Source organism: Vanessa atalanta, chromosome 8 (assembly GCF_905147765.1).
Source record: "Vanessa atalanta chromosome 8, ilVanAtal1.2, whole genome shotgun sequence".
In the NCBI taxonomy this organism is placed as follows: domain Eukaryota; kingdom Metazoa; phylum Arthropoda; class Insecta; order Lepidoptera; family Nymphalidae; genus Vanessa; species Vanessa atalanta.
The window spans coordinates 11,161,667-11,188,043 of record NC_061878.1 but is presented as its reverse complement, the minus strand read 5'-3'; the positions used below and the strand labels follow the sequence as shown (position 1 = coordinate 11,188,043).

General features: G+C 32.1%; 1 protein-coding gene across 1 annotated transcript; it reads right to left on the bottom strand.

Annotated features, from left to right (window-relative positions):
* Positions 1–1,919: 1,919 nt before the first annotated feature.
* LOC125066028 (poly(A)-specific ribonuclease PARN-like) lies at positions 1,920–25,971 on the bottom strand. Its single transcript, XM_047673915.1, has 14 exons — positions 25,802–25,971; positions 25,373–25,723; positions 24,005–24,137; positions 23,224–23,379; positions 22,285–22,417; positions 21,734–21,855; positions 20,979–21,097; positions 20,510–20,752; positions 20,320–20,406; positions 19,634–19,782; positions 19,250–19,296; positions 4,465–4,496; positions 2,707–2,825; positions 1,920–2,141 (listed from the first exon to the last, which is right to left on the bottom strand). The coding sequence occupies exons 1-14, from the start codon at positions 25,818–25,820 to the stop codon at positions 1,944–1,946; spliced, it is 1,908 nt and encodes a 635-aa protein (XP_047529871.1). The 5' UTR covers positions 25,821–25,971; the 3' UTR covers positions 1,920–1,943.
* Positions 25,972–26,377: the final 406 nt, after the last annotated feature.

Here is a 26,377-nt window from a genome sequence, read left to right as displayed (position 1 = left end):
ACAGCGGAGATGTCAGTTGAAGAATCAATCTTTTTTTTCTAAGTTAGATAGGATCAAATCACGTAAGCGACCCAGAAATAAAATCTTCTAGTGTAACAAGACGAATATAGGCCTTTTGGTGGTGAGTCAGTAATCAACACACATGTGTGTAACTTTCACATCGTAGTTGTATCCGTGGCGTTCTTGCAGCGCGATACATAAAGGATATATTGAAAAAGATTGTCTTATGATTTTTTTAATCCATAATAGTGATAGGCTCCATACAGTACGGTTTATATTGAAAAATCTCAGATCTAAGATGAAAAGCCGCAGATCAAAGGTTATTTGGTTTTCTTGTCAAGAAATGTCAGTGATAATTTAAAGTTTAAGTTAGCTGTGTTTACACACTTCGCAAATAAAACCGTTGGTCCTGAACCTAAATTATCTCCGTTCATATCAGATCGCCGTCCCATCGGTTTATGAGAGTGAGATAACACATTCAAGTTGAGTTGAGTGTTCACGTACACACTTGTACATCTACCGTGCAATAATTTACTCTCCAATCCAGAAGACCGAAATCGTTTAATACACTATTTTAGTTTTATACATATTCTAGCGACCCGCCCCGGCTTCGCACGGGTGCAATGCTGATACTAAATATACTACAGAATGTCTTACAACGTCCACAACTTTTTTGTTATTAGACAATACAAACCGCTATGTCCCATTCGTCTGCATTTTAAATCTGTAATATCTACGAAAATATTTCTTTTAAATTAGGTACATACTGTAAAGGGCCATACTGATCTACATTAAATGCAAAGTATAGTTAAAGTACTTAATTGTATAAGGATTAATACCGTACTGCTTAAAATCGCTTCGAAAATAAGCTATTATTTCTCGTAAAAAGTAAAGAATAAAAAATGGTTATTGTGGGTTATCCCTAAAAGATAGTCATATATACAATCACGGATCATTTTAAGACCTTTTTAAGGTATACAATGTGCATGTATTATACATATAAACCTTCCTCTTTAATTTATCTAGGTATTAAAAAAAACTGCATCCGTTGTGTAATTTTAAAGATCAAAGCATACACAAGGACAGACAGCGGTAAGCGACTTTGTTTTATACTATATAATGATTCTAAGTTGTTTTAACTGATACGCATAATTTGCATCGATCTATTCACTCACGATGGCATCTCCATGTCAATCTACAGGTGAAATTAAAAAACAAAGTTAATTTCTATATTTTTGCTGTCTTTCTCTTAGGTTGATCGTATCACACACTTAAGACCTTTCGTAAGCAAGCACGTGCGTCAGTCAATACTAATATAAGCCGATATTAAATTAAACGTGGAGGGACGCGCCTTCGTGAGTGAATAGATCATATTATTTTAAACAAGTTTTAATTTGTTTCGATTTATTAATCCTTTATTGCACTAAATGTATTTTTATAATACAAGAGTAATTGTGAATATTTACAAGGCCATGAATTGTATTTCTAATATTATGTATCTATATGTTAGTTATTTTAAAATTTAGGGACATCTAAAAATATTTTATTTTTACTTTAATTTAGTTCAATAATTAAACTTGCATAACGATATTATACTATATTACTTATTTTAAATGACACAATTATCTATAAAAATAAGCAACAATGCATATATAAGGAATATATTAATGTTTCAATAAAAAAAAAAAGAAAATTATTCTAAAAAATATTTAAAACGTTTTTATTGAGATTTTGTTCTTCATAAAAATAGAGAAGAAAATTATTGAAACCAACACATAATATATTGCTAAAAAACAAATAGGTATGTATGTATGTATGTTTTTTTAATATGAATACAATCAAAAACTTTGTCTTCAACTATACTAACTATACTATAATTATGTGCCGCACAGTTCAGCGCGATTAAATAAAACACATCGTCACATCAACATCAATTAAATTTATTAATCCCAACTGTCAATTTCCTTGAACGCTTTTACGCATTCCACTTTACTTTTACTGTCACTGTCATATCTGTCTATAACTTTATTCGTCTCTTTCCTCTTGGATATTGTTGTTTCTTTCGCACAGTCACTGTGTTTCCTTCGTCCGTTCGAGACGACGAGCTCAGCTTTTTTTGGCGGCGGTTCCATTTCATCAATCTATAAAAATGATTACAGTTATGTAATGGATACAATACTTAATTTTTCTTATATTCAATTAATAAAATTTTGATTGTTATATCCATTTACACGGCTCATGGTGGAAAGCAGAGAGTGCTTTACGATCTAAAAATATTTTTCACCTTATTTACTTATCTTGTAAAAAAGTTTTTAAGAATATTACTATTACTTGCTAGCACAAAGACAATATCCAAATTTAATTTTAAACAGTATTCTTATGTTTGAAAAAATACTTCAAAATGTCAATTTTCCTAATAAAAAGCCACAAAAAATATATTTCGGCGAAATAAACACGATTCTTGTCGTAAAATTAAATTTTAAACGTTTTTTACTCTCGTTTATTACATTGTCAATTATTTTGGTGACTTCATATTGGTAAAAAAACTATGTCGTCATAATTTCCAAGAGATCTCACCACACGCAGTCGCGGGTCGTGGAAGAATTTGGCATATTAAATTGTGTAGTTAAATCCCTAGACTGTAATCAAATCAATTTGAAGATCAATCATTCGGATTAGATGTAGTATGTATGTGTCTGTAATTACCTGAAACACGCCGGAAGCGCACCTCTTGCGAGCCGGCTGCTCGTCTGTTAACGATACACTATTCGACCGCCCTCGACTCTTCTCCGGCGACCCGGTCGCATTAGAATCACTGACAGTATCTAATAATTACAATGAATAATAAATAATCGCTATAAAAATAAATCAACTTCTACATTGCTTCTAGTTCAGATGTTACCAATTTTCTTATTTCAATCGTATTTTATTTTCTTTTAGAGATTTTATACTGAATAAGATAAAATCATTTACGGGTGTTATATAAAATGTGTATTAATATATACTTTCTCTTTGATTAATACGGATAACATAACTACAATATAAAGCCACAAATAAATAAAAAAATACCTTAACGGTTATAAAAAAGGTGATCCAAAGATAATCGGGTCCAAAGGTATCACATGTATAAATCCTAAGAAAATATCTGCGCAGCACCTTGAAATTTTAACCAACGAACTGCAAATAAGGAAGGTCTCTAACCGTCTCGATTCGTAACTCAGGACTACTAAGACGTCTTTGTCGACATTCAATATATATAAAACTAGTTTCAGGGATTAGTCGTCAGGTGTTAGGTATATAGTCTTTCCTTGCATTAATTTGATGAAACAAATTCGATTCAGTAGTTTGGCCGTAAGCTAATAGACAGACCGTTGTATTGATATTATTAGTAATGATAATAATCGCGTATTGGGAGAAGGAAGCCACTTTTATGGACTCTTGCAACGCAAAACGAATAAGAAAACTACTAGACGACCAATAAAAATAAAAATGTGGCAAGCAGTGACGATAAGGCCTGTCTCATCAAGACAATGCACCTGTGAACTGTCTGCCAATCGAGAAACAGGCTTCAGACAGCTTGATCACCTACTCTATTTTCAAGATCTAGTCTCCAACGACTTCTTCTTTTTGTCACGGTCGAGAAACGAATGCGGGGCGAAAACGAATATTTAATGACAATAGCGAAGTTATGAACGCTGGGTAATTATTTTGAGAAGGAAAAGGAGATAATAATAGGAAAAGAAGAAATTATATATCAAATCGGTTGGAGACAATGTTCTTACACAAATATAGCTCTTGTTTCAAACACTCAGCATTACCTTTGAATCACCCCTCCAAAATTTTAAAAGCATCAACTAGATATCAATTACATTATTAATTACAATTAATGAACTAAAGTGTATTCTAGTTACTGTTAAGCACATAATTAGTAATAAATTAATATCAAACAGTGGTCTATATTGTACGTTTACAAATCGTTATCTAATTTATACTTACAAATGGATTTCCCTTAAGTGTTAATTTTGAATGCAAATAAAAAGCACATAATTAAGATTAAATATACATTGATTTTATAGGAACCAATAAAACCTTTTTGGTATTTTATCATCAATCAGATCGTGATGCAGCAGCAATGTTCTAACTCACGGAAACTCGAATAAAAGTTGTGAAGATTTAAAAAAAAAAAACTACATTTATATTGACCCTTCGTTACAATCTTAACAACTATTACTAGTGTTTATAAGTGTTGGTATATTGCTGCACAATATGGTCCAATTACATTTATGTATTTTTAAGATTACCTGATTATGAAAAAAATGTTTTTAATGATATATTTTTTTCTAAATTTTAAAGTTAACAAAACGGTCCTTGATAAAATACCTTAAGAATGAATAAATGAATAACAAGCTTACAAAATGCTTATATTTCTTTTTATGAAGTTATTAAAAAATGAAATGGACATACCTCGCCGGGCCAACGCGTTGTCGGATGAATACCTGTAAAAAAAATTCGCATAAAAACTTTATAAATATGATAAAGTTATTTCAATACCAGACCATAAACGAAACTAAAAAATGGGATGTTAAATTCATTTTTTGTGATCTTAATGCGATTACAGTAATGGGTTTTGGAGGTATGTTTTAAGGCAATGTTAGCTATTATTTTTGTTCTCCTGTTAAAGAAATATAATAAAAATATGAAAATAGTTATGAAATTGATATTCTGGTATTCAATGGTTGGTAATAGAAATAGTTAGTCGGAACAGGGGATAGGAATGGCAGCTCTGTTTTTGTGTAATCATACGTACGAGTATAGTCATTGTCTGTTATTATATTTCTGCACTCTTATAATAAATGCAATTATTCGCGTACTTCCATTTAATATTTTCCATACATAGTGTCTACGTCAATTTATGACGATGTTTCTGTAAATACGTTATACATGCTCGAGGAACGCCTTTTAGGTGACGAAACGAGTGTTTCAAATTATGTGGCATTCGACTCAATGGCGATACTCGCTAATAGTCGTCTAAAAATTAATAAAATTATTTAAAAAAAAGTTTCGTCACCTATGTTTCAATAAATTAATCGATCTCAATGACAATTTACGATAATTAATATTTTATCATTTGTAATGAAAATTCCCGATATTCTAGGCGATTTCATTGTTTTCAGTTTCATAAATTTTTTGGTGAAACCAAAACACAGAGACAAGCTTAGATAAATATCAAAAATAACATACCTACATTTCAAATATATTTACATGAATTAAAAGTAAAAGTAAGGATGTATTTGAAATAGGAATAAAAAAATTAAAATATATAATATATTAGCAACTAACCGTATCCAATTCGAGGGTACTATTGCAATAGTTATAAAATGGGACATACGGTATAAACACACGAGATATTAATACATAATTACTCGTTGTTAGACGACAATAATTATTATTATCGATAGAATGTCATTATGGTACAATAAATTTTTATGATATGTTTCGCACCATAAAGTGAAGTAGGTACTCGACTCGAATCGAATATAATTTTATTGGCGCACTATCGATATCAACGTCTCGACTATAATACGTGTGGTTATTTTAATCTCTGTTACAGCTACAAAAGTAGGTATGGAAGTCATATAGTTTTTGCAAACGAATTCATATCATATCATTATCCATAGATAAAATATAATCCAGATCAAATATAGTGGAAATTATTAATTTATATTTTTTAATATAGTAAGACAATGTAAACGGGCATCTGAGTATTACGGACGTTGATTTGAAAACAGCTCCACCGTCATAACGTTCACATACTACTAATATTTTCATGGTATTTATAAAAATATTCATTCAATTAAAAGTAATATGTCAATAAGCCAACTATTAATTTATTTAATGATATTACTTTAATAATTAGTACAACTTTTTAGTTATTAAAATTTGATGAAAAATAATGTATAAAGTTTATATTTATTTCTTATGCTACAAAAATTAAATCTATTGTTTGTAATTGTTACGGAAAACGAAACGTATCAAAATCGTGATTATTAACGATCGTGACTATTTTTATAAATAAATTTGCTTTTACTAATTATTACTAACCGAATATTACCTATGAAGAAGCTGACTGACATACAAGCTATGGAAATTTAAGAAATAGAAAATCAATCAATTCCAAATTATTTATAACTCGCCAAGCCATTATACTAGTATACATAATGCAGACAATGATCCCAATATATACTAATTGAAAGGAATTATTTATTGGAGGATTTTTTTGGACATCAGTTTATGTTGTTTTTTAATTTAAACTCGTACGTGGTGTATGCGGTAGTTGGAAATAAATAGAGCGATGTTTTTTGTCGTGACATTGTTGTACTCGGCTTCGTGTTCACGGTGTGCAGTTGATATTAATATACAATTAAATGATCATAATCATTCAAATAATTTTACATAATTTCGTGTATTTTATTAATATGCTAGTGTGACTTCATCTATTTGTGAATAGATGTAGTCACACCCAGTTACCCCAAAAAAATGCTATCCGAAACCCGAACAATCTATTCTTATTCTTAAAACATATATATTAGACGCCTCATTTTTAATTATATTTTTATTTAAACATCAATTTGAATTTAAAAGTATGCCTATAAAGTCGCTGTAGACGGGCGTACGAAATAAAATGGCCGACTTTAATTATGGATTATAGGTATAGTTCCGGGTAATAACAGTGGAGCGTTTGATTGTGATCTTTATCAAATGTCAACTAACCGACAACAAGAAATTCAAATAAAAAACTGCAAACCGTATGCTGTGCATTCACTATTACATTTTTATAAAGTTTTCTTAATTAATTCAAAAAGTTTGAATATTTTAATATTCAAAAAGATGATATAAAATGTCATACATTGTTTTGCTTCATATATTCTTCATAATAATATATCCTACAAAGAAACTTCTTATGAAACTATAGATGTACAGAAAAAGTTTTATGCGATGTACAAATTGTATTGTTAACCCATAGTCTCCAGCCCATATTTATGTAAACTCGACTAGAATTCCACAGAATAATAACACATCAAAGAAAAACTCTTTCAACCTTTATAAATTCTTAAATACTTCCGATTCAAACCCAGACTATAAAAATATTGAAGTGTTTTTTTTTTAAATTCGAACCGACATTGCGAGTGTTTACGCTTTAATTTTTCAAGGAATAGAAAACATGTCGATGTCGATGTTGGTTTAATTGGTACGAGAACGCATTGGCTAATTGTGGTGTTGGACACACTAGCGCCTCGCATTCACCTGTCACGATACAGGGACATACCACCAGTGAGCCAAATTACTTCGCTTCGGTCACGACCACAGCGCTGATTCAATGTTAAGAATCTAATAGAAGTCCATTTAAAAGTAACGTATCGTTTGAAAAAGTTTTACGTGTGTTAAAGTTATTTCCTATACGGTTTATTGTCGCTTTCTCTATGTCTCATTCCGCTCGGGACATATAATGAGGCAGTCGACGATAAATCGCAAAATTAGATACTTATCGAGACAGTTTATAAGTTGCAATTTAAAATGAATGGTTCATTGTTAATACTCGAGTAATAATCAATCCATATGGAGAGGATGTAATGAGAAAAATTATGAGCAAATAAAATATGAGTTTCTTATATTAGCAACTGTACTTATCTCGATCGTCGCGTTCTTACAATTAGCAATTAAAGGCGCTGTGTTCTCTCACATAAAATCATCGAGACATCGGACATCGTCTCAAAGCTCAACGGGATGGTTCATTTATCAAACATTGGACCAAATAAGGATTGTGGCGCGCCTGCGCGGTGACACGCGGTGAAGCGGCAATTGACTTGTAACTGCACTTTTTGTTTGAATCTACTAATAAGATATATTCAGGAGTGACGTTCGCATACTCAGATCGAAATAAACCTTTTCGGGATTTCTATTAAAAGACAACTAAATGCAGCACGTATTGAATAACGATATCCTGTAATAAAAGTTTTACTTAATATCTCGCTTTAAAATTCGCAATCCCTAGCAAAACATATGTGACCTACTACATTGAGATGAATGTTTAATTAAGCTGCATCGAGTCAAAGGTATATTATATAATATATATAAAGGCAAATTACAAGTATAATATATTACATTCCAAATTAATATGAATTATTAAAATTTTAAAATACAAAAGCGAATAAACGCTTTTGTATGTTAAATAGAAAAAACTGTTCTACAAAACGAATTAACTTTTCTACAAAAACGCCACAACATGAATGCGTATCTGAATGAATTCTAAAATGAAAACTAGTCGGCTCACCTAATTGTAAACTGCATTGACATGTGCGAGGCATACTTTTGTTTTCTGATGAACCACCGGCCACATTATACTCCCTAACGCCGATGCTAACACCGCATTAGCCCGTGTTATCTGTCACCGTGTGACGCCCGGGTACACTGTTTACGTAACTTATGCACATACATCAGTTTCAAAACAATACCCGTTTGACGTTTGTCGGTATATTAACCACGACGCCATTAGATCGCTTTTCAGACTGAATATGGTATGTTTCGCCGATACCTCATTTAATGGCACTTTTAATGGTGAAATGTATGACTGTACTGGACTTGTGTGAAGTTTCCATAATAATATTATCTTTTTTATCTTCCTTTTACAATTCCGATAAATGTTTCAGTATATAACTCGTCGGATTACAAGCTAACCTAACCATCGGAATATACACTTGTTAACATTCTTTTTAATGTAAAAAGTCTATATATCGTGATTGATATATAAATTAACATTGTTAAGTTGTTCGTTATATACAAAATGTAATTATAGGACCCTTATAACATTCTAACCATGCTCTACACAGAGATGCGGTTGCATAGAACAAACATACGATCAATTAAATTGTGTAATCATTAAAATTATATATACACTCGTGACAGCTGGCGTTAATAACTAGGTTTCCTGCGTTATTGCATGCATTACAATGAGCCGAAACGGAATTAAAAGGTAAAAACAATAATAATATATACTCTATTCCAACCATAACAGGAAAAAAGCCAAAACAACATTTGGCAGCAAATTGACGCGATATCATTAATCGAAAGCTTGATTAATCTATGATATTCACAATGGATTTGCGAAAAAATATCGTTTTGAACGATAACGCAACTGTTTTCGGAATTTTGGACGTATAATTAAAGAGGGTATAAGTAGTTAAGTATAATAGTTGTGGTATAAATAATGATATATTAATCATAAACTCTTAGTAGTGCACACTATAGCCGAGTTATTAGCAAAATACGTAAATCTAAGGTTTGTTTATCTTTATTCCTACTTCGATTGGAATAGGTTATACTATTATTCGTATCAAACGGTAGTGTATCCCTACAACTTTTAAAAGGGAAGTCTACAATGTAGTTACGAGTATATTCTACAAACTCAATAAGTCTTAAAGAGAGATAAGTGCCCTTAGATTTTTTTCATTGAATGCCATGTAACACTTAAACCATGTTTAGATATTAACAGCGAGTATCTTAGAAATGACTATAAAATAAAAATAACATAAAATATGTTATATAAAAAATTAGACGTGCATACTTAAACCAAATTGAACTACAAGTCAGATTTATTATAAAAGCACATATATGTAAACAGGAAAATACTAATTTGATTGATAGTTAGATATATTATAATTATATTTCACATTCAAAATACCACTCCAATAGATATTGTTCTAATAAATAGTCGCCTACGCTCCAAATTACGATATCCAATACTCGCAGAGCGATCGCGACACAACAGGAAGAGTTTAAAAACATCGTTGTAATCCAATACGAAATTAGTTAGGCAAAACGTCCGTTAACGTTTACGATGGGTCTTTTAATTCGCTACCAGTATTTATTGTTAGCGCGGCTACAGGGATATCGCAGCGGTTAAATCACAGCTAACAACGGTAAAGGTCGGGCTTACATGGACGCAATTCCAATTTTGGCACCAAATAAAAGGACGAACGATAATATGGTAATACCGTGGTGTTAGTAATATTGCTATTATGGTGTACGGGTCGTACCTCATCCCTTTCCGAGCAATCACGATTCGCTTGTTGCACCCAACACAATAATAGGTGGACTTTCTTATCTCAGTTTTGTGGAATGTAAGGAGACAGAAAGACATATTTAGTGTATAATTCAACATCTACATCTACAATTATTGAATAAATATATCTCACAAAACTCTTAAATTAAAAATACCCTATTGATGTCATATAAGTAGGTGGACTGGTAAATGGGTCACCTGATGGTAAGTGCATATCACTTCTCAACTTGCTTTTTCAAAGTATGAAAAATAATACATTTTAACATTTATTTTGTTCAATCTTTTAAAATCTTCTTCTCCATCTTAACTAGTTGGTGTTGAAAATTATGTTCGACCTCACAACGAGATACTTATTACACTCATCAAATTAAATGCATTATTATTATAATGCATTTAATTTAAATTAAGCCTACCTATATTAATTTAAAAAAAATAATCTTTTAATTAAATATGGCATGATAAAATATATCCATTTATTTTCTTTCAAATAAGACTTGTCTTGAAAGATTTAGATTGAAGGTTAGTCTAGCTCAAATGAAATGTTTTTCTTTGATCCAACAAATAAAATGTATACAAATTCGGGTATTTATTTCGTCGGCATATAGCCTCCGCTGGACGCCGGTGTCGCGTGCGCTCAGTCGATCACGGCAACTTTACATCTTACATAGTTAGCGTTACCTCACTCGTTTATTTTTTACGCGAATTTTAATGCGACAAACCGGCCTCCATAATGATTTTCGCCTTATTCATCAGGAGGCTTATTAGAACAGCTCGAAAAGGGTAAACTTTGTTTTTATAACCGAGGATTGTGATGTCTCTGTCGTATCAATTACACTTAATTTATGGCCAATCTCCCTATTACTAGTTTACATTGCGGTGACGCAATAAGGCGTGCATGGTAAGGAGGTTTTTTAGATATTCGATACGTATAGGAAAATTCTTAATTGCGCCAAATATGTCTTAGAAGAGTTTTTGTTTAATGCCATAATAAACGAATATCCGTTCCGCCTATGGACACTGCATCACTAATTAAATTAGTTACCGATTCAATATAGCGCCCAATGACAAACAACTAATAAAACGAATGGAGAATCAATTTAATGGCTTAAGCAAGATTTCCAATGAAATGTTCGTTTAATACCTAATGTTTTACCCTTGGTAGATATTATAGGGCCATTAGCCAATCTAATGTAATGCAAGTAATGGACTAATATAGGAGAATACAAGTATATGGCCGTATAAGCTACTAGTAAATACAGTAGTAAATTCATCCGTTACTCGTTGTCGGAGAGGCCGCGCCTTATACGCACAGATCAGACGCAATAGGCAAGACGTCGGCATGTCGAATAGTTTCACACGTCTCGACACAGACATCGTTGAATCTCAAATCCGTTTCGTGTTGTCGCCTGCCCGCTGTCATCGTCTGGTACCTAACGGAGCGAACTATCCTCGAGAATATTCACTTTGCACAAACGCCGACCAGATCCTATCGCAAGATCTCATTAGCTAATGGCGGCCTACAGCCAATTACACTGAGTGACGTGTCCGGGGCAAATTGTGCGCCGACGCCGCGTATTTGGGCCTTCGGAGAGCTATTCCATCTGTCAAATCCAAGCAGGCAATTATCACCCGTAATAGTTTTCTTGATAGCTCAAAATACTATGAATAAAGGCTGCCGTGGCTTACTCTCAAAGTGTACCATCTCAAGCGAACACGAATCTGTCCTACGTCAATTAAATACCACGTGTCAGTGCAAAGAGGTTTTGCCCTGTCCTGTCGTAGTCCATCTGTAGATCCAAGCACGCGTTAGTGATATCACGAGTCTCATCTGTTACTTACGAACGATGGAAATAAAATATAATTGGCTGAGACATTACGATTCATCTACAATGTTAGCCAATATAATAACGGACGTTATATAAAAAGGTGGTATTAATAAAAACGAGTTTTATTCCGCAAGAGCGCAGACGTATGTTCCTATTATAAAGAGGTGGTTCGAGTACGAGACACTATCAACGGCGAGCATCCAAAGTAAGATACAAAGTCAAGTTAAATAAATATGTTTTGCGTGGAGCCCTCCCAGTTTCTATTCAATCGAGTCTAAAAACAGGCGAGCGGTCACAAAGGCGTGAAACTGATGGTGCGTCGTAAAGATGCAGTCTTATAACACTAAATCGCGGGCGTCGTCGGGTGGCGCCATTAGTACCCCGTCAAGTATAAAGGACCAGTACAAAGCTGGTGCAATGCGCAAGCGCAGGGTTATCTTCACCTTTTGTCTACACGCAGGCGAAATACCTCGCCGCTCTTTGAGAAATTTGCTACTTTGTATGGACTTAGAAAACCTTAATGGTAATTTGTATGCAAATGCTGTGACATAATGAAATAGAATGTTATATATAGAACATAAGATTTCTATAGCTAAATCAATTATTTTGAAAAGAACCAACGCCATGGCAAAGAATTCCAGTAACTGGTACGGGGTACCTATTGCAATACGTTAAAATACATTTAAATTTACTTGTCTTAAAACACACTTAAATAAAATGTTTGAAACGAAAAACAAAGATATACACACCACACTGAAAACATACTTTTAACCGAAACCGCAACGAAAAAGATTCAAGACACGAAAATATTTCAATGTACCAAAATTTTGTTAGACAGTCTAATTCAAAGTCAAAAGTTCCACCAACCAATAGCGATAAACCTAACAACGAAACACACGCATCCATCACGACAATCCGATATTTACCGTCACCAGACCACAGATTATTCATATTCGAGTTCAGCAATAATTTCAGTGAATGCTATCTGTGGTGTGTTAATCCGACACGACAGAACGCACAGCGGAACGTACTGGGTTTCTCAATGCCTTGCCTCAATAATATTCAAGTGGATAACTGGACTGGAAGAGCCAAGCGATACCTATCATTGTAACTGTTAATGCTTTATTTGACTCGACAGATTTTAACGCTCTTATACCAAAGGCAATTCTATTGAACATCTGCCGATGAAATCGAGAACGAACTCTCAACTTAAAAAGTAGAAATTTGGAATTAGAAAAAAGATACAACATATTTTTGTTAACAAATTCGAAATCTTAACAGAAATGCGTTCAAAATACTTTTGCATATTTATAATGGAACCAGGAGAACGCACCGAAGCACTAATAAAACCCAGTTTAACTTTACATACGTATAATATATACTAGCAGACCCGGCCACGTGTTTTTGTGGCTAAGTTATATTTACGATATATATTTTGTACGATAATGATTAGCCGAAAAACCTTTGAAAATATATTAGTATAAGTTAAGATGCGCATTCAAATATAAACTTTGATGTTATACATACTATTTTTTAAATCTAAATAACTTTTATTTGTGTCCGTAAGTTTGGTACATTTCTTCACAAAACGGTCCAATATATTCGAAGTCGCAATAAATCCAAATCAATTATCGAAAATATCTTCCCGGCAAGTAATAAAAATGATTTAGTTATAACTAAGATTATATCAACTCAAAACATAGTTTTACAATTGACCTTAAATATTGATCAAGTTGGTGCTTCAATTCCTTGGTCATGTATGATTACTATTAAATTATCAAAATACTCTATTAAAGTCTCCATTAGTTTTATATAATTTAATCATGGCAGTTGGACTTTATGTAAGGCCAGGAAATATATTGTATAGTATTATACCATTTTCAAATGTAAATACTAAGATGGTACTTTAAAAAATTTATAACCCGCTACAAGTTTGTACTGGAAATAAATTATTGAACACCTTTATATAACAGATACGGTATGAAGTAAATGCTGTTTTATTCAATACATTGCAAAGCTACTCCCACACGTGGCGCGCGCATAATACGAGGGTATATCGCGATGACTCAACGTGCAGGGAGCGGACAGTATTTCACACAAGATCATGCGCGTCACGAAGGCTTAAATCAGTGACTGTTACTACCGCAAACAGCTATCGGAGGCTGGAGGCGAGAATCGCGACCCAGTTCGCGGCGCGTGCGCACCCTTACACAGAGCAGTGAGAGAAGCAGGCCTTACGCAACAAATTATTCATACAAACATATAGTACGTTTACTAAAATCATATAAAACAATATTACATTTCCATTGAATTACAACGAGCCATAGGAATTAAATATCATGATTATTTAATTTTGAATTGGTTGAATTATATATTAATCATTTATTTAACACTTACAAACCTGAAGAAAGATTTAAACATAATGTCATTAGTTCATTAATATATAATTTATTTAGCATCATAACTTTAAATTCATTTAAGTAATTAGTATAAAGATTTACAAACATTGTACTGTTAAGTGAGTAAAGTATGACTTATGTCATAAAACAGTAGCAAGGTGAAAAGTAAACACATAAAACTCATTATTTCAGTGCAGAGTGTAACTATATTGAAATGAAATAAAACCCTAAGTATAGCCAAAAACATGTTCAACATGTTTCATCTTTTAGGCTCGGTATATTTTAAGAAAGTAATAAGTTTCTATACCAAGTTACTCTGTGCCCTAAACAAGGTAACCGCGAGATAGCATCGGCACGAGCGATGCCGATGAAACTCGAGTGTTTACGAGCGATCGACGCGTGCCACAATTGTTTCTTTAACCGCTCCTTTTATTTATATGCGCCGTGCCAAACTTTGATATGCCAGTCGCTAGTCGCTAATGCAATGCGGACTGCCAATAAATCTCATAAAGGTCGGAAAAGATAGGGATAAAGTGAAATTGCAACTCTAGATTTACTGTAGTGACATTTAATTACGATTAAAATTAAATGTACCAGTGGTATATTTGTTGATGAACATATAGTTTCTCCACTTGTATTCCTAGCACTTATGAGGATTTTATACATTTAAAAAAGAAAACTTTTTTTAAAATGGAAAAATGTTTTTGATTTTGTTTTTTAATAATAGTTTTTATTAATACATAAAAGATAATATTTTACTGCACACTTCGAACGAAAAGGTCTATTATTGATGTAAAAAAGTTGCAAGTCACTCAACTTTAATTTTATTGGAAATTGATATTGTTAACAAGTTTTGATAAGGCAAAAAAAAATATCTTAGTTATTATGTAAGTACCTATTCCATTTCTAGACGAAATAAGAAAATTAATACAGAGATTTAGCAAAACAATTCCCCTCAGAGGTAGCACAAAGTAAATGAGAATGGAATATCATCGCACGTGTCGGTCTATGCAAATGCGGTGCGCGCATTAAAATGCAAGATGGCGGAAGCGCGCACGCGAGGTCGCGGGGTCGCGTACCACGCGCCATTGTCCAGACCGATGGTGACCACGCGGTATTATGGGCACAGATATTTATAACAGTAGTCAAATATATAATAAATAAGATTTTAAAATTTACGTAGGAGCGTGTTAACATAATCATGACGTGCCCTTTCTACTATCCTGAATAAATAAAACAACATAAAAACAATAACGACCTCCGTGGTCGAGTAGTGTGTACACCGGTTTTCATGAGTATGCCACCCCGAGGTCCCGGATTCGATTCCCGGCCGTGTCGATGTAGAAAAAGTTCATTAGTTCTCTATGTTGTCTTGGGTCTGGGTGTTTGTGGTATCGTCGTTACTTCTGATTTTCCATAACACAAGTGCTTTAGCTACTTACATTGGGATCAGAGTGTATAATTTATGTGAAGTTGTCCAATATTTATTTATATTTATTATTACTATTTATTTATTAACAAGTAAATAATTATAAACTCAAGTGCATATTGCCAAGTCGTTTATTATACTACTATATTATAAAATAAAAAGACGACTGCATTGTGTACTTAACAGTAACTTTCTTTACTAATAAATATATATGAAAAAAAAATCCCATAAACTACTATTATGGTTTTATTCGAACATATTTGACATACTTACTTTATAATATAAGCGAGATAAAACTAATTATAAATGATTAAAATAAAATTTTAACAATAAATAGCATTTTCACTCTCTGCCTACAATATTTCTGAAATAAAAATATCCTACGTAGCTGTTAAATGTTGTTACCCTACAGATATCCTCTCACGATCCGTTAAACCGAGGCTTACAATAGCTTCAAGTAGAAAGCTCAGTGAAACAAACCCAATCGAAATGCGACCGAATGTATTATATCGCTCAGTAATTATGTATTTTTTATAACTTTCATAAAAATAATTGGAAATTCATTTAAATTGACTTCATTTTGCTCATAATTATTCAAGATTGAAAAAAGCCTAATACACCAATTTGTTATTTAATGGGGAATGTAGTTCTCACGTGTTAACATTTCTACATAATCTTCTAGCGTATTATTTTATTAATATAAACGTAAGCTATTTATAAACATGACAATGTCAATTCGACCCATGTGTTATGAAAGTTACAATAGGCATCTCATATGATATACATTTAGCAGAATATAATTTAACATAATATACCTTTCGTCATAATATTCTGTTAAAAATATTGTTTACGGAAACTTGGTAAAAATTGTGAAATTTTATTTCGAAACTTCGTAGTCTAACAAAATTATAAATTCTTATTTAAAATTGAATCAAATAGCTAATTTCGAAATAATGGACCTGACTTCATATATTTTTATCTGACAAAAACATGTGATGCTTGCTACGTATTCATGACGTTATCCGTTAATTCATTTAACGTAGTAAAACGGAGGGCGATAATTCAGCTAAGCAGATACAATAAGTGTGCCACAACGTTAAAAGCGCCTTGTTATTAATGTAGTAAATCGAACCGATCAGTCAAATTAAGCATAAGCATAAGCATAGCATATCGGCACAACGCAGGCGTACCAGACACACGTATATATCGTATGATCCTACGAAACCATGGAGACAAGATCGTACTACTACTACTACTTCAGTACTACTTCAAAAATACCCACCTCTTATTAAAACTAGTTAACTACGCCATCTAGCGGTAAGCTACATGAGCCTCCAATTTTAGACGAGCTCACAGACTATACAATCCCTACACATAAAATATGACGTTATTTATGTTTGGGGAATTCCCCGCATTAGATAAACTTCAGATAAATGTTATTTTGTAAGTTGTTTAACAAAAAATATTTGAGAGTATCTTGGTCCCCCGTTTTTACTCGCGTTAAATTTATATTATACATTAAAAAAATAGAACATTATGAGAATAGCGACAGATTTCCATGCGAGCTGATTTGTGTTTATAATTCATCTCGTGCTCGGCGGTGAAGGAAAACATCGTGAGGAAACTTGCATGTGTCTAATTTCAATGAAATTCTGCCACATGTGTATTCCGCCAACGCGCATTGGAGCAGCGTGGTGGAATATGCTACAAGCTTTCTCCTCAAAGGGGGTGGAGGCCTTAGCCCAGCAGTGGGAAAATTACAGGCTGTTAATGTGTTGTAAATGGGGCGCCCAAAAACATTTTTCCGAGAATACATCCTTTCTGACTCATTTTACATTTACTATAGTTTGTTTCCTATTAATTATACACAAACTTTTTTTACAATAGTCAACATAATGAACACGTGAATAATATTTCTTACCTTCCTGTATTTTTATCCATTTCTCAACAGATACTTTTTTAACATCAAATATTGACGAGTAAAACATAAGTAGTGTGGTATGTATTTTAGTGTGGTATACACAATTTCTTAAATAAAGCACTTCTAATACACGATAAACGCTGTGTAATCTTTAGACCGAATAATCTCGACACCTGCAGCTTTCTTTACCTACAGCGAAAGATTTTCCTTCTTTCTTGTTTTTGGTATTTTAGTTGTATCGAGCTTGCGTCAGTTATTTAACGAGTGCTTGAAAGCAAACCACAAGAGCCTGACTGTCAGTGGAGTTGCGCCGGCACTATTTTCATGAATGAATGGTAGCAAATGTACACTCCGAAATACAGTAAACGAATGGTATAATTATTTTAAGTTAATTGTATATCAAATCATATCATTTTTATTCAAGTAAACTTCACAATGAAGCGTTTTTGAATCATCGATATTTAAATACTACCAACGGAAAGCAGCTTCCAGCGATATGAAACGGCAAGAAACTCGCTGCTCATATAAGGAATAATTGGTGATAACTGTGTTTTTATTTGTAGTATAAATTACAATTATTTTGGGTAAATTACAAATCACTAGACTAATCGAAATAAATACTTAGTAATTTATGAGCTAGTCTAAAATAAATTCATAAGTCAAGTATAATTTAAGATGTCTATAAATTAGATTAGGTAGGTAATCTTTTTCGTCGAATTAGGACTGTTGTAAGCGCTTTACGCTTATTTTCTCGTTAAAATATATTCAAAAAATTAAAAAATAAATCGAAAAAAAAACCTTTAGTTTTGAGTACTAGTAGAACGTTTTAAGTAACCAACTAATTGAGAGGCTATATTATGAAAAATAAGAAAAACTATCAAGTTGACAAATAAATTAAATACATACATAGATACACACACACAGGACTCCCATAAGCGACAAACATGCATTACATATTCATTTTTATGACAATAAATTAAAAGTAATTAATACCACCAGCCCAAAAATATAAATAGAACAAATTATCTTCTATATTGGAATAGCTAAAGTAAAAAATGAATCATGTCGAATATGAATATGGTTATAGAATCATAGGAAAAAATAACACTCGTCTACCGGTAAGACATTTAAGGTTGCCTTAATTGACACTAAGCGTGTGATTAATAATATTAATAATGATTGATTAGAATTAGTAATTTTAAAGCAATTTTTATCAAAAAAAGAAAGACAACGTTTAATAAATCATCAAATAGAAAAACGTTTTTACTGGTATTCCTGATTTTCTGAACCGATCGTTAGTCTTAAGTGACAGAGATAATTATGATTTCGAAGTAATAGTTTTGTGATTTTTAATGGGATGGAAATGGAATGGGATTATAATACCAATTGAAGTACATTGGAATTTACTATTCATTAATAAATGCTCGATTTCATTAAAATATAAAAATGATAGACAACAGTTTATTAAAATACACTTATTATTATCCTGAGATGGCGATTTGATTAAAATAATAAATAAAAACAGATAACACGATTGAAAAAAGTACTACGTACAGTCTCATAAACTTCTCCGATGTCTCCTCGCGACGCTCGCTCTGGTGCTGCAGACGAAACAATACTTTAGTACACATACATAAAGTTTGTTTCACAAATATCAGTACTGGTTACTAAGATAAACTGTAATAAAAATGTACACATTTAACACATTTCTTGCAGATTTTTAATAAGGCGCCATGTCTACCGTCTACAGTAAGGAAGATAATGGATTATTTCATGATAATATAACCTATTCTCATGCAGTAGAATTTCATTAAATAATAATTAATTAGTAATCTTAAAGAAATATTCACTTTGGTTTTGTTAATAGTCCATAGTAACCAATATTTGAAATACAAAGGAATGTAAATCTTAAGGCTGATAAAATAAAGCTCAAATCACCTTATTATTGAGCAGCTTGTACGTGACGTACGGCATGATGGATATCCGGTTGTTGTTGGCGAACACCCGGGTGACTGTCTTCGCAAGATCTCTTCTTGATAACGCAACTAGGGCTGATGTATCGTCCAAGAATTGGACTGTGATTTGGCCTAATATTAAAAATATATTATATATATTTAATTAGTATTTTTTTTACAGACCTCTTAGAGTGTTATTGTATTGTAGTTGTGGAAGTTGACTAATCGTATATTATTCTTTATACTTTGGAATGATTATGAATATACTTGTATAGAAATGTTATCCGGAACACGTAATTTAAGTAAGCATATATATATTTTTATTAATTTCTTTATCCACATTGTTTAGCATCCATGTGCTTTTACGAGTTTGATAAATGGTTTGGCCTTTTATGGCTCCGTTACATTCTTATGAATAATGAAATTAGTTTTATATAATATACTTTAATTATTTAACGACTATCTTAACCACTAATTCACGTTTGCGTCTTTGTAATGAAAACTGCCTACGATGCTTGCGCTAAAGGAGATGGATCGAAGCAACCTGAGATTTGGTCAGCTCGTCAAAAAACGCGAGTCCCCGTTTATCATAACCATTTTCCAGTCGTAGTCACATAGCGCTGCTCGGAGGAGTCTCTAGCCTTTCGGATAAAAGTAAAATAATCTTACCAAAGGCGCTGAAAAGTTGATTAATGTCGTTCCTCTGCCACTCCTTTGGGAACGTTAAATGAAAGACGTGGTCTCTGGACGGCGTCGCTGAAACAAAATATACATAATGCCTTAACATAACTAAACTATGGTATGTGTTGTGTTTTACTTTAGTTATGTCCAATATACAAAAAAGCACATCAGTACGTACGGTCGGGCCCCGTGAGGTTGATGTAGGGCGAGTCCTGGTGCGCGGTCTTGGCCAGGAACAGCTTGTTGAGGAAGGGGCGCAGCGGCGGCGCGTCGGCCTGCGCCACGCGCGCGCCGCGCTCGCCGCGCATGCGCGCCAGGTGCGCCTGCATCGCCAGGAAGCACAGCCCCGTCACGTACGCGTCGAAGCCCGCCTCGTGCGCCTTGTTCTGCGCGCACGTGTAGCCGCGCCCCGCCGCGCACTCTGCGGCCGCGCAATCGATTTACAGTCGAGCGGCGGTAAATTTTACTAAACAGACTTACTGAGTGGAGGGTAAACGTGAATGTTTCGGTAGACTCGGCTGACCCGAGGCCCAAATTTGTAATTTATTATTAACTCAAACGATAAGAATGGCCAATAATGTGCGATTAAATAGGATAAAAGATTTTTATTTATGTCGAAGTTTCCTAAAAATAAAAATGTAACTTACCGACTTTTGGCAGTGAGAATGGTGGTTCCGATAGTGTTGACAGTAAATGCTGTAGAACACTAGAATTCACCTTGTCTTTGAAGGGAGGTAGACTACACATGTATTTTGTGTCTAGAATCCTGAAATATTAAGTTATAAATAAAAATCAATTTCTGATGATGTCCTCTTGACCGTTTTGAACAAAGACGACTATTTGCAAGGAAAATTAGCTTGAACTGCAACTGACAATAAAACTGACAAGTACCAATTCTCGTAATCCAATGAAATAACAATTCCATATGACCGGAATGGGTTCAGGCGCAGGTCCAACTTACCCATTCCAAGCTGCTACTGTTTTCAGTTGCTAGATAAATACAATAACTGGCCCGACAAAATGTCTATGAGTGTGTATAATCCACAACAGGACCAAATTTACGTACAAATTATTAATTTGTGTTAGTTATATGCAAAAGAGAAGAAATGGCCGAACTATATTTATATTTTAAATTATTTATAAAAAAAAAGTTCCAAGTTACGTTGAGCGAAGATCTAACAGCTATTTAATATAATTTAAGCAATGCTTACGAATTATAGTTGGTTAAAACTAAATGTTTAAACAAGTATTTTCATCAAGACTTCTTTTGTCACTGAAAAAACAATGAGAGCCATAGTTCTGGTGAGAATATAATAATAGGAATAAGCTAACATTATTATGCATATCAGTAAATTAAATTCATACAATCATATGTTTAAAATTATTTCCTAATCAAACTGACCTCGGGAACATACAATGTGTAAACTCTTTAAAGGAAGAGTAATCAGAAGGCAGCGGTTGGAAGAAATGGTTCAGTGTGTGCAGGACGTCCAGTAACATGTTGTGACCTATCACCAACTTTTCCTGAAAGAATATATGCATGTAATAATAAGTTATTAAACTCAATAAAGAAAATAATTTGTGCAAAAAACTATATTTTATATTTCTGTATTTATCATTTACTAGCTGAACTCACATACGCTAAAGATCTTCAAATTATTATTTCAAAAGCAAATTAATGTTAATGAAACTACCAACAACAGTTAAATATAAAATTTGGACATGTCTCTTTTTGACTAATATATAGATACTTTGTTTTACTGCAATATTAGCTCATTATTTACTCTTACTTCTTTCAAATTTAATATGGTTAAAATTTCAACATACAAACAACACACTCACATATTGAATAGCAAAAAATCTACCTATCTATCTTTAAAATTAATGCTTTTCAACTGTTCTGGTTCTTTTCCGTCTTTGGAAGACATAATAAGTGAAACACAACTAGCTTACCGACTGACTGATCATTCTGGCAACCTTCGAAAAACCAACCGCTTCTTCAAACTCCTCCCACTCTTTCTCCTTCTTCTGTAAGTTGCGATTCTCACCCTTATTTTCGGGTGTTAACCGGCTTACTTTTAACACCCTGGAAAAGTTTTTCTAACTTAGTTAATCATAGAAGACTAATTTTTAAAATTCTCATATTAAAACTTTCTTAGGTAAGTATATTTTCTCTTTTACAAGATAATAACTACGAATGATTTGTTCCGAATGTATGAATGAAACACTATAAAAACACAGTGAAAAATACAAAACAAGATGGTAACTTTACTGAAGTTGTTAAGAACAATGTAACATTTTTGTATCAACATTCCAACATATTTGACTATCTGTCGGCAATTTATTGTCATGAAATCATATAGTTAAAAAAAAACTTAGTTTTTAATACTTTTAAGCGGTCCTTAGTGTTAAATTTAATAAATAAGGTTGGAGTTGATGATAAAATTGCTAATGTATTAAGTACAGTTAAGTAAAAACCAGCCCAGTGAGAGTTGAGATGCACCTGGTGACAGACAAATGTACAGACAGCAAAGTTAGTAATAGTGTCCTGTTTTTATCCTTTGGGTACGGAACCCTAAAAAGCATTAACCAATGTTAAATGTTTTAGTTAACATTTATTTTCGTTTAGTAAATGTTTTCATGTTTTATAAATATAATATTAATGGTAATCAACATCCTACTTAATACTTAGTTAAATTAAATAAATAAAGAATTTTAATCATAGTCATGTTTCTTATATATCATAAGCTTATTTTCTAAGAAAATCAAGTACTATGTCTACTATTTATTAATTTATTAATTTAACATAATGATTATGTTATAAGAAGTATATATATATATATATATATATATTTTAAATTAAGTAATTATAAATTTACAAAACACAATTACCTATCTTTATTTTCCAGAACCTTGGTCTCAACAAATGCTTCGTTTTTAAAACGTGCCCCTAGCTCTTGGAACAGCAATCGCCTGATGAATGCATTGCATCTATCAATCTCCATTTCATCTGATTTGCTGTTATCCAAAAATTCCCGCACTTTTTTACTGTAAAATAAATATTGTATTTTAACAATTTCCATTTATAACCCTTTTAACGTCTAAAAAATGTATATTGACTTTTTCTACTATTGACAGAATTTGGACATAAACATTAGTTTTTAAAAAATCATACAATTGCAATTACAAGAAAAACGAGATTATAGGATTTTAAAACTATTGAAAAACATATAGAAACCACAGGAAATACAGTGGTGAATATATCAGGAACAGTTTTGTTTTTTTTTAATAAATAAATAAATAACCTCATAGCTACAACCTACAACTGAAATCTTATTGGACTTAATATTAAAGATTTCATTTCTCAGAGCTCTGTGTTAAATCTGATATTGTTTTTACTTTTCATGACTGTAACATGGAAAAAAAATCCTACTGAGTTTCTTTCGCCGGTTCTTCTCAGGTCCGAGGTGTTAAATTCCGAACCGGTGGTAGATTTTTGACTATCAACAAGCAAGTGTAAACACTTCTATATTGAATAAAGATTTTTGACCTTGACTTTGACTAATCTACCAGATGTACAGATACTGCTTTAAAGGCTTGTCAAAGGCATTCCAAAACTGCATCATCAGGTGCAATATTGAACAAAGCTACAAGTTAAAAGTATTTCTCTTACCAAATGTCTTCAATCTGACTTCTTTGCTCAACAGGAATAGTGATAGATTCCTGCTCAGAATTACTCCTACTTTGTCTCTCTGCCAAGTTCTCTCGCAACCTTGATTCTATAGGTTCTGTCATATATGAGATGCCTGAAAAAGGTTTATCACTATATTAATACCAAAATTTACTCAACAGTTCAGTGTGAAAGTACATCAATTGCAAAAAAAATATATAAATATATTTAGTGTTTTGATATTTTGAAAAATAACAATATTTGAACATTAAATTAACAACATTTTAATGAATAACATTTGAAATACATATTTTGTGACTTCATAAAATTTATTAGTTATTGCAGTAGGCCAAAAAAATGTGACAAATCTGAAATTTAATGATAAAGTAAAAAAAATTCTGGCTCTAATTTGATTACCTATAAGCTACCTGTGATTTTTTTTGTCATCATTATCATAAGAGTTTAGAAACCTTAAATCCTAAATTAAAATATTTATTCATTTACATTAATATAGCTTCGTAATTATATATGCCATTCCACATTGGTATGTGCTACGGGTTGCTAGTTGCTAAAATGTTTTTGAGGTTAAATTTGTTTACTATTCTTATTTATTACTTCCTGTATTACAAAATGCTGTGATGAATAATGAATTGGTGTATCCAAGACACTATTTACTCACTGACTCATAAAACGAATAGTGATAAATATTACTTTGTCTATTAGTGGTTTAAGCATGTAGGTATTAATTATATTTGAATAATTTTATATCTACATAACATCTAAAAAGTTTAAGCCTCTAGCGGTGTTCAACAAGATCAATATAAAAAAATCTTATAATTCAGCAACAACACATAAAGTAATATAGATAGTATATTAAAGCCATAACTCTATTTTTGTTTATAATAGCAATGTGCTCCCTATCTATTTGTTATTATTTATGAAATAGAAATGCCTGCACTTCATTTTAAAAATCAAAATAAAAATATAATTTATTTAAGAAAGCTTTTATTTTTCACATTCATTTTAGAAAACTATATTAAAAGTAAAGCTGGATGGGTTCAGAATGTAGTTTTTATTGAGAAGAACAGGCAAGAAACTAAAGTTAAAAGAATAAGTTTAGAGATGTCCCTGAACTTATATTAATTATTATAAACTTTAAACTAAAATTTATTAAACCCAAATATTTGCATACATCAAGGCATATTTATAACTACATATATATCAAAGAACCCAGCCTTGTTTTTTAATCTTCAATTCATAGCCTCAAATTTGTACAAAATATGCTGCCTGATTTATGTATTTTCCAATATATTTGGTATTTCATGTCTTTTATGATTTATATATTGCTAAAAAAAATGTAAATATAAGTACCTTCTTTGATAAGTTTGTTAAAATCAAATCCTTGTGCCGCCAAAAAATCTAAGCTAGAACTTTGACATAAAAACATTTTTTCGGGACCAGGACGCCCGCGTGGAAACAAATAGAAGTTATATGCATCATTCTTGTAGTGTTTTTCTTCTTCATCCCAGAAGAAAGCGCAAAGACCATACTGTATTAATAAAAAATCGGTTGACCCATTCAACAGTGTTGTGTAGTACTCTTGGGGAGAATCAAACATAGAAACATCTCGACCGTTAATTAAGCCTGTAAATTCCGTATCTATCACCAAAAAATCCGCTTTATTTATAGATTCGCTTATTAGAGGTAATGTTTCTTTGAAATCTAAAAAAAGTGTTTATTGTGAGATTAAATGTATAACAATAAATAAAAGGTTACCTTATTTACCATTAAATTACTCACTTTTTCTAGTTACCTCCATTGTTATTATATTATTTTATATAAAACATAAATGTAATTTTGATATTACAGACGATTGATTGTAAATAATATTGAGCGTATACAAAAGAATAGTCTAATAACACAGTACTGTCTAGTGTCTACTCAGTACACACTACAGTTTACAGTACATACACACTGCGCAAGGATACTAATCTTTGACAATTGACACTACACTACGCACCTAAAGCCTCTGTTACACGTTGTGCCTATTTGATTCAATGCACTTCAGTAAACTATTAATCATAATAGAATTATAAAAATAAAATATATATATCTGTGAAAGAGAAAATATCAACTTTGAATAAAAAAACTTATAGGTACAATAATTTATTATCAAACTTAAACTTTGAGAATATGTAAAGAAAATAATAATAAAAATAAACTAAGCTTTATTAAATGAAACTATACATATTACAAATTATGTTATCCACCTTGATATTACTGTCAAAGAAACATCATACAAGAAACAACGATTACGTAGATATACGAGAGATTGTAGTTTAATAACAATGGGTTTAACGCGTCTTTTTTGGCAAT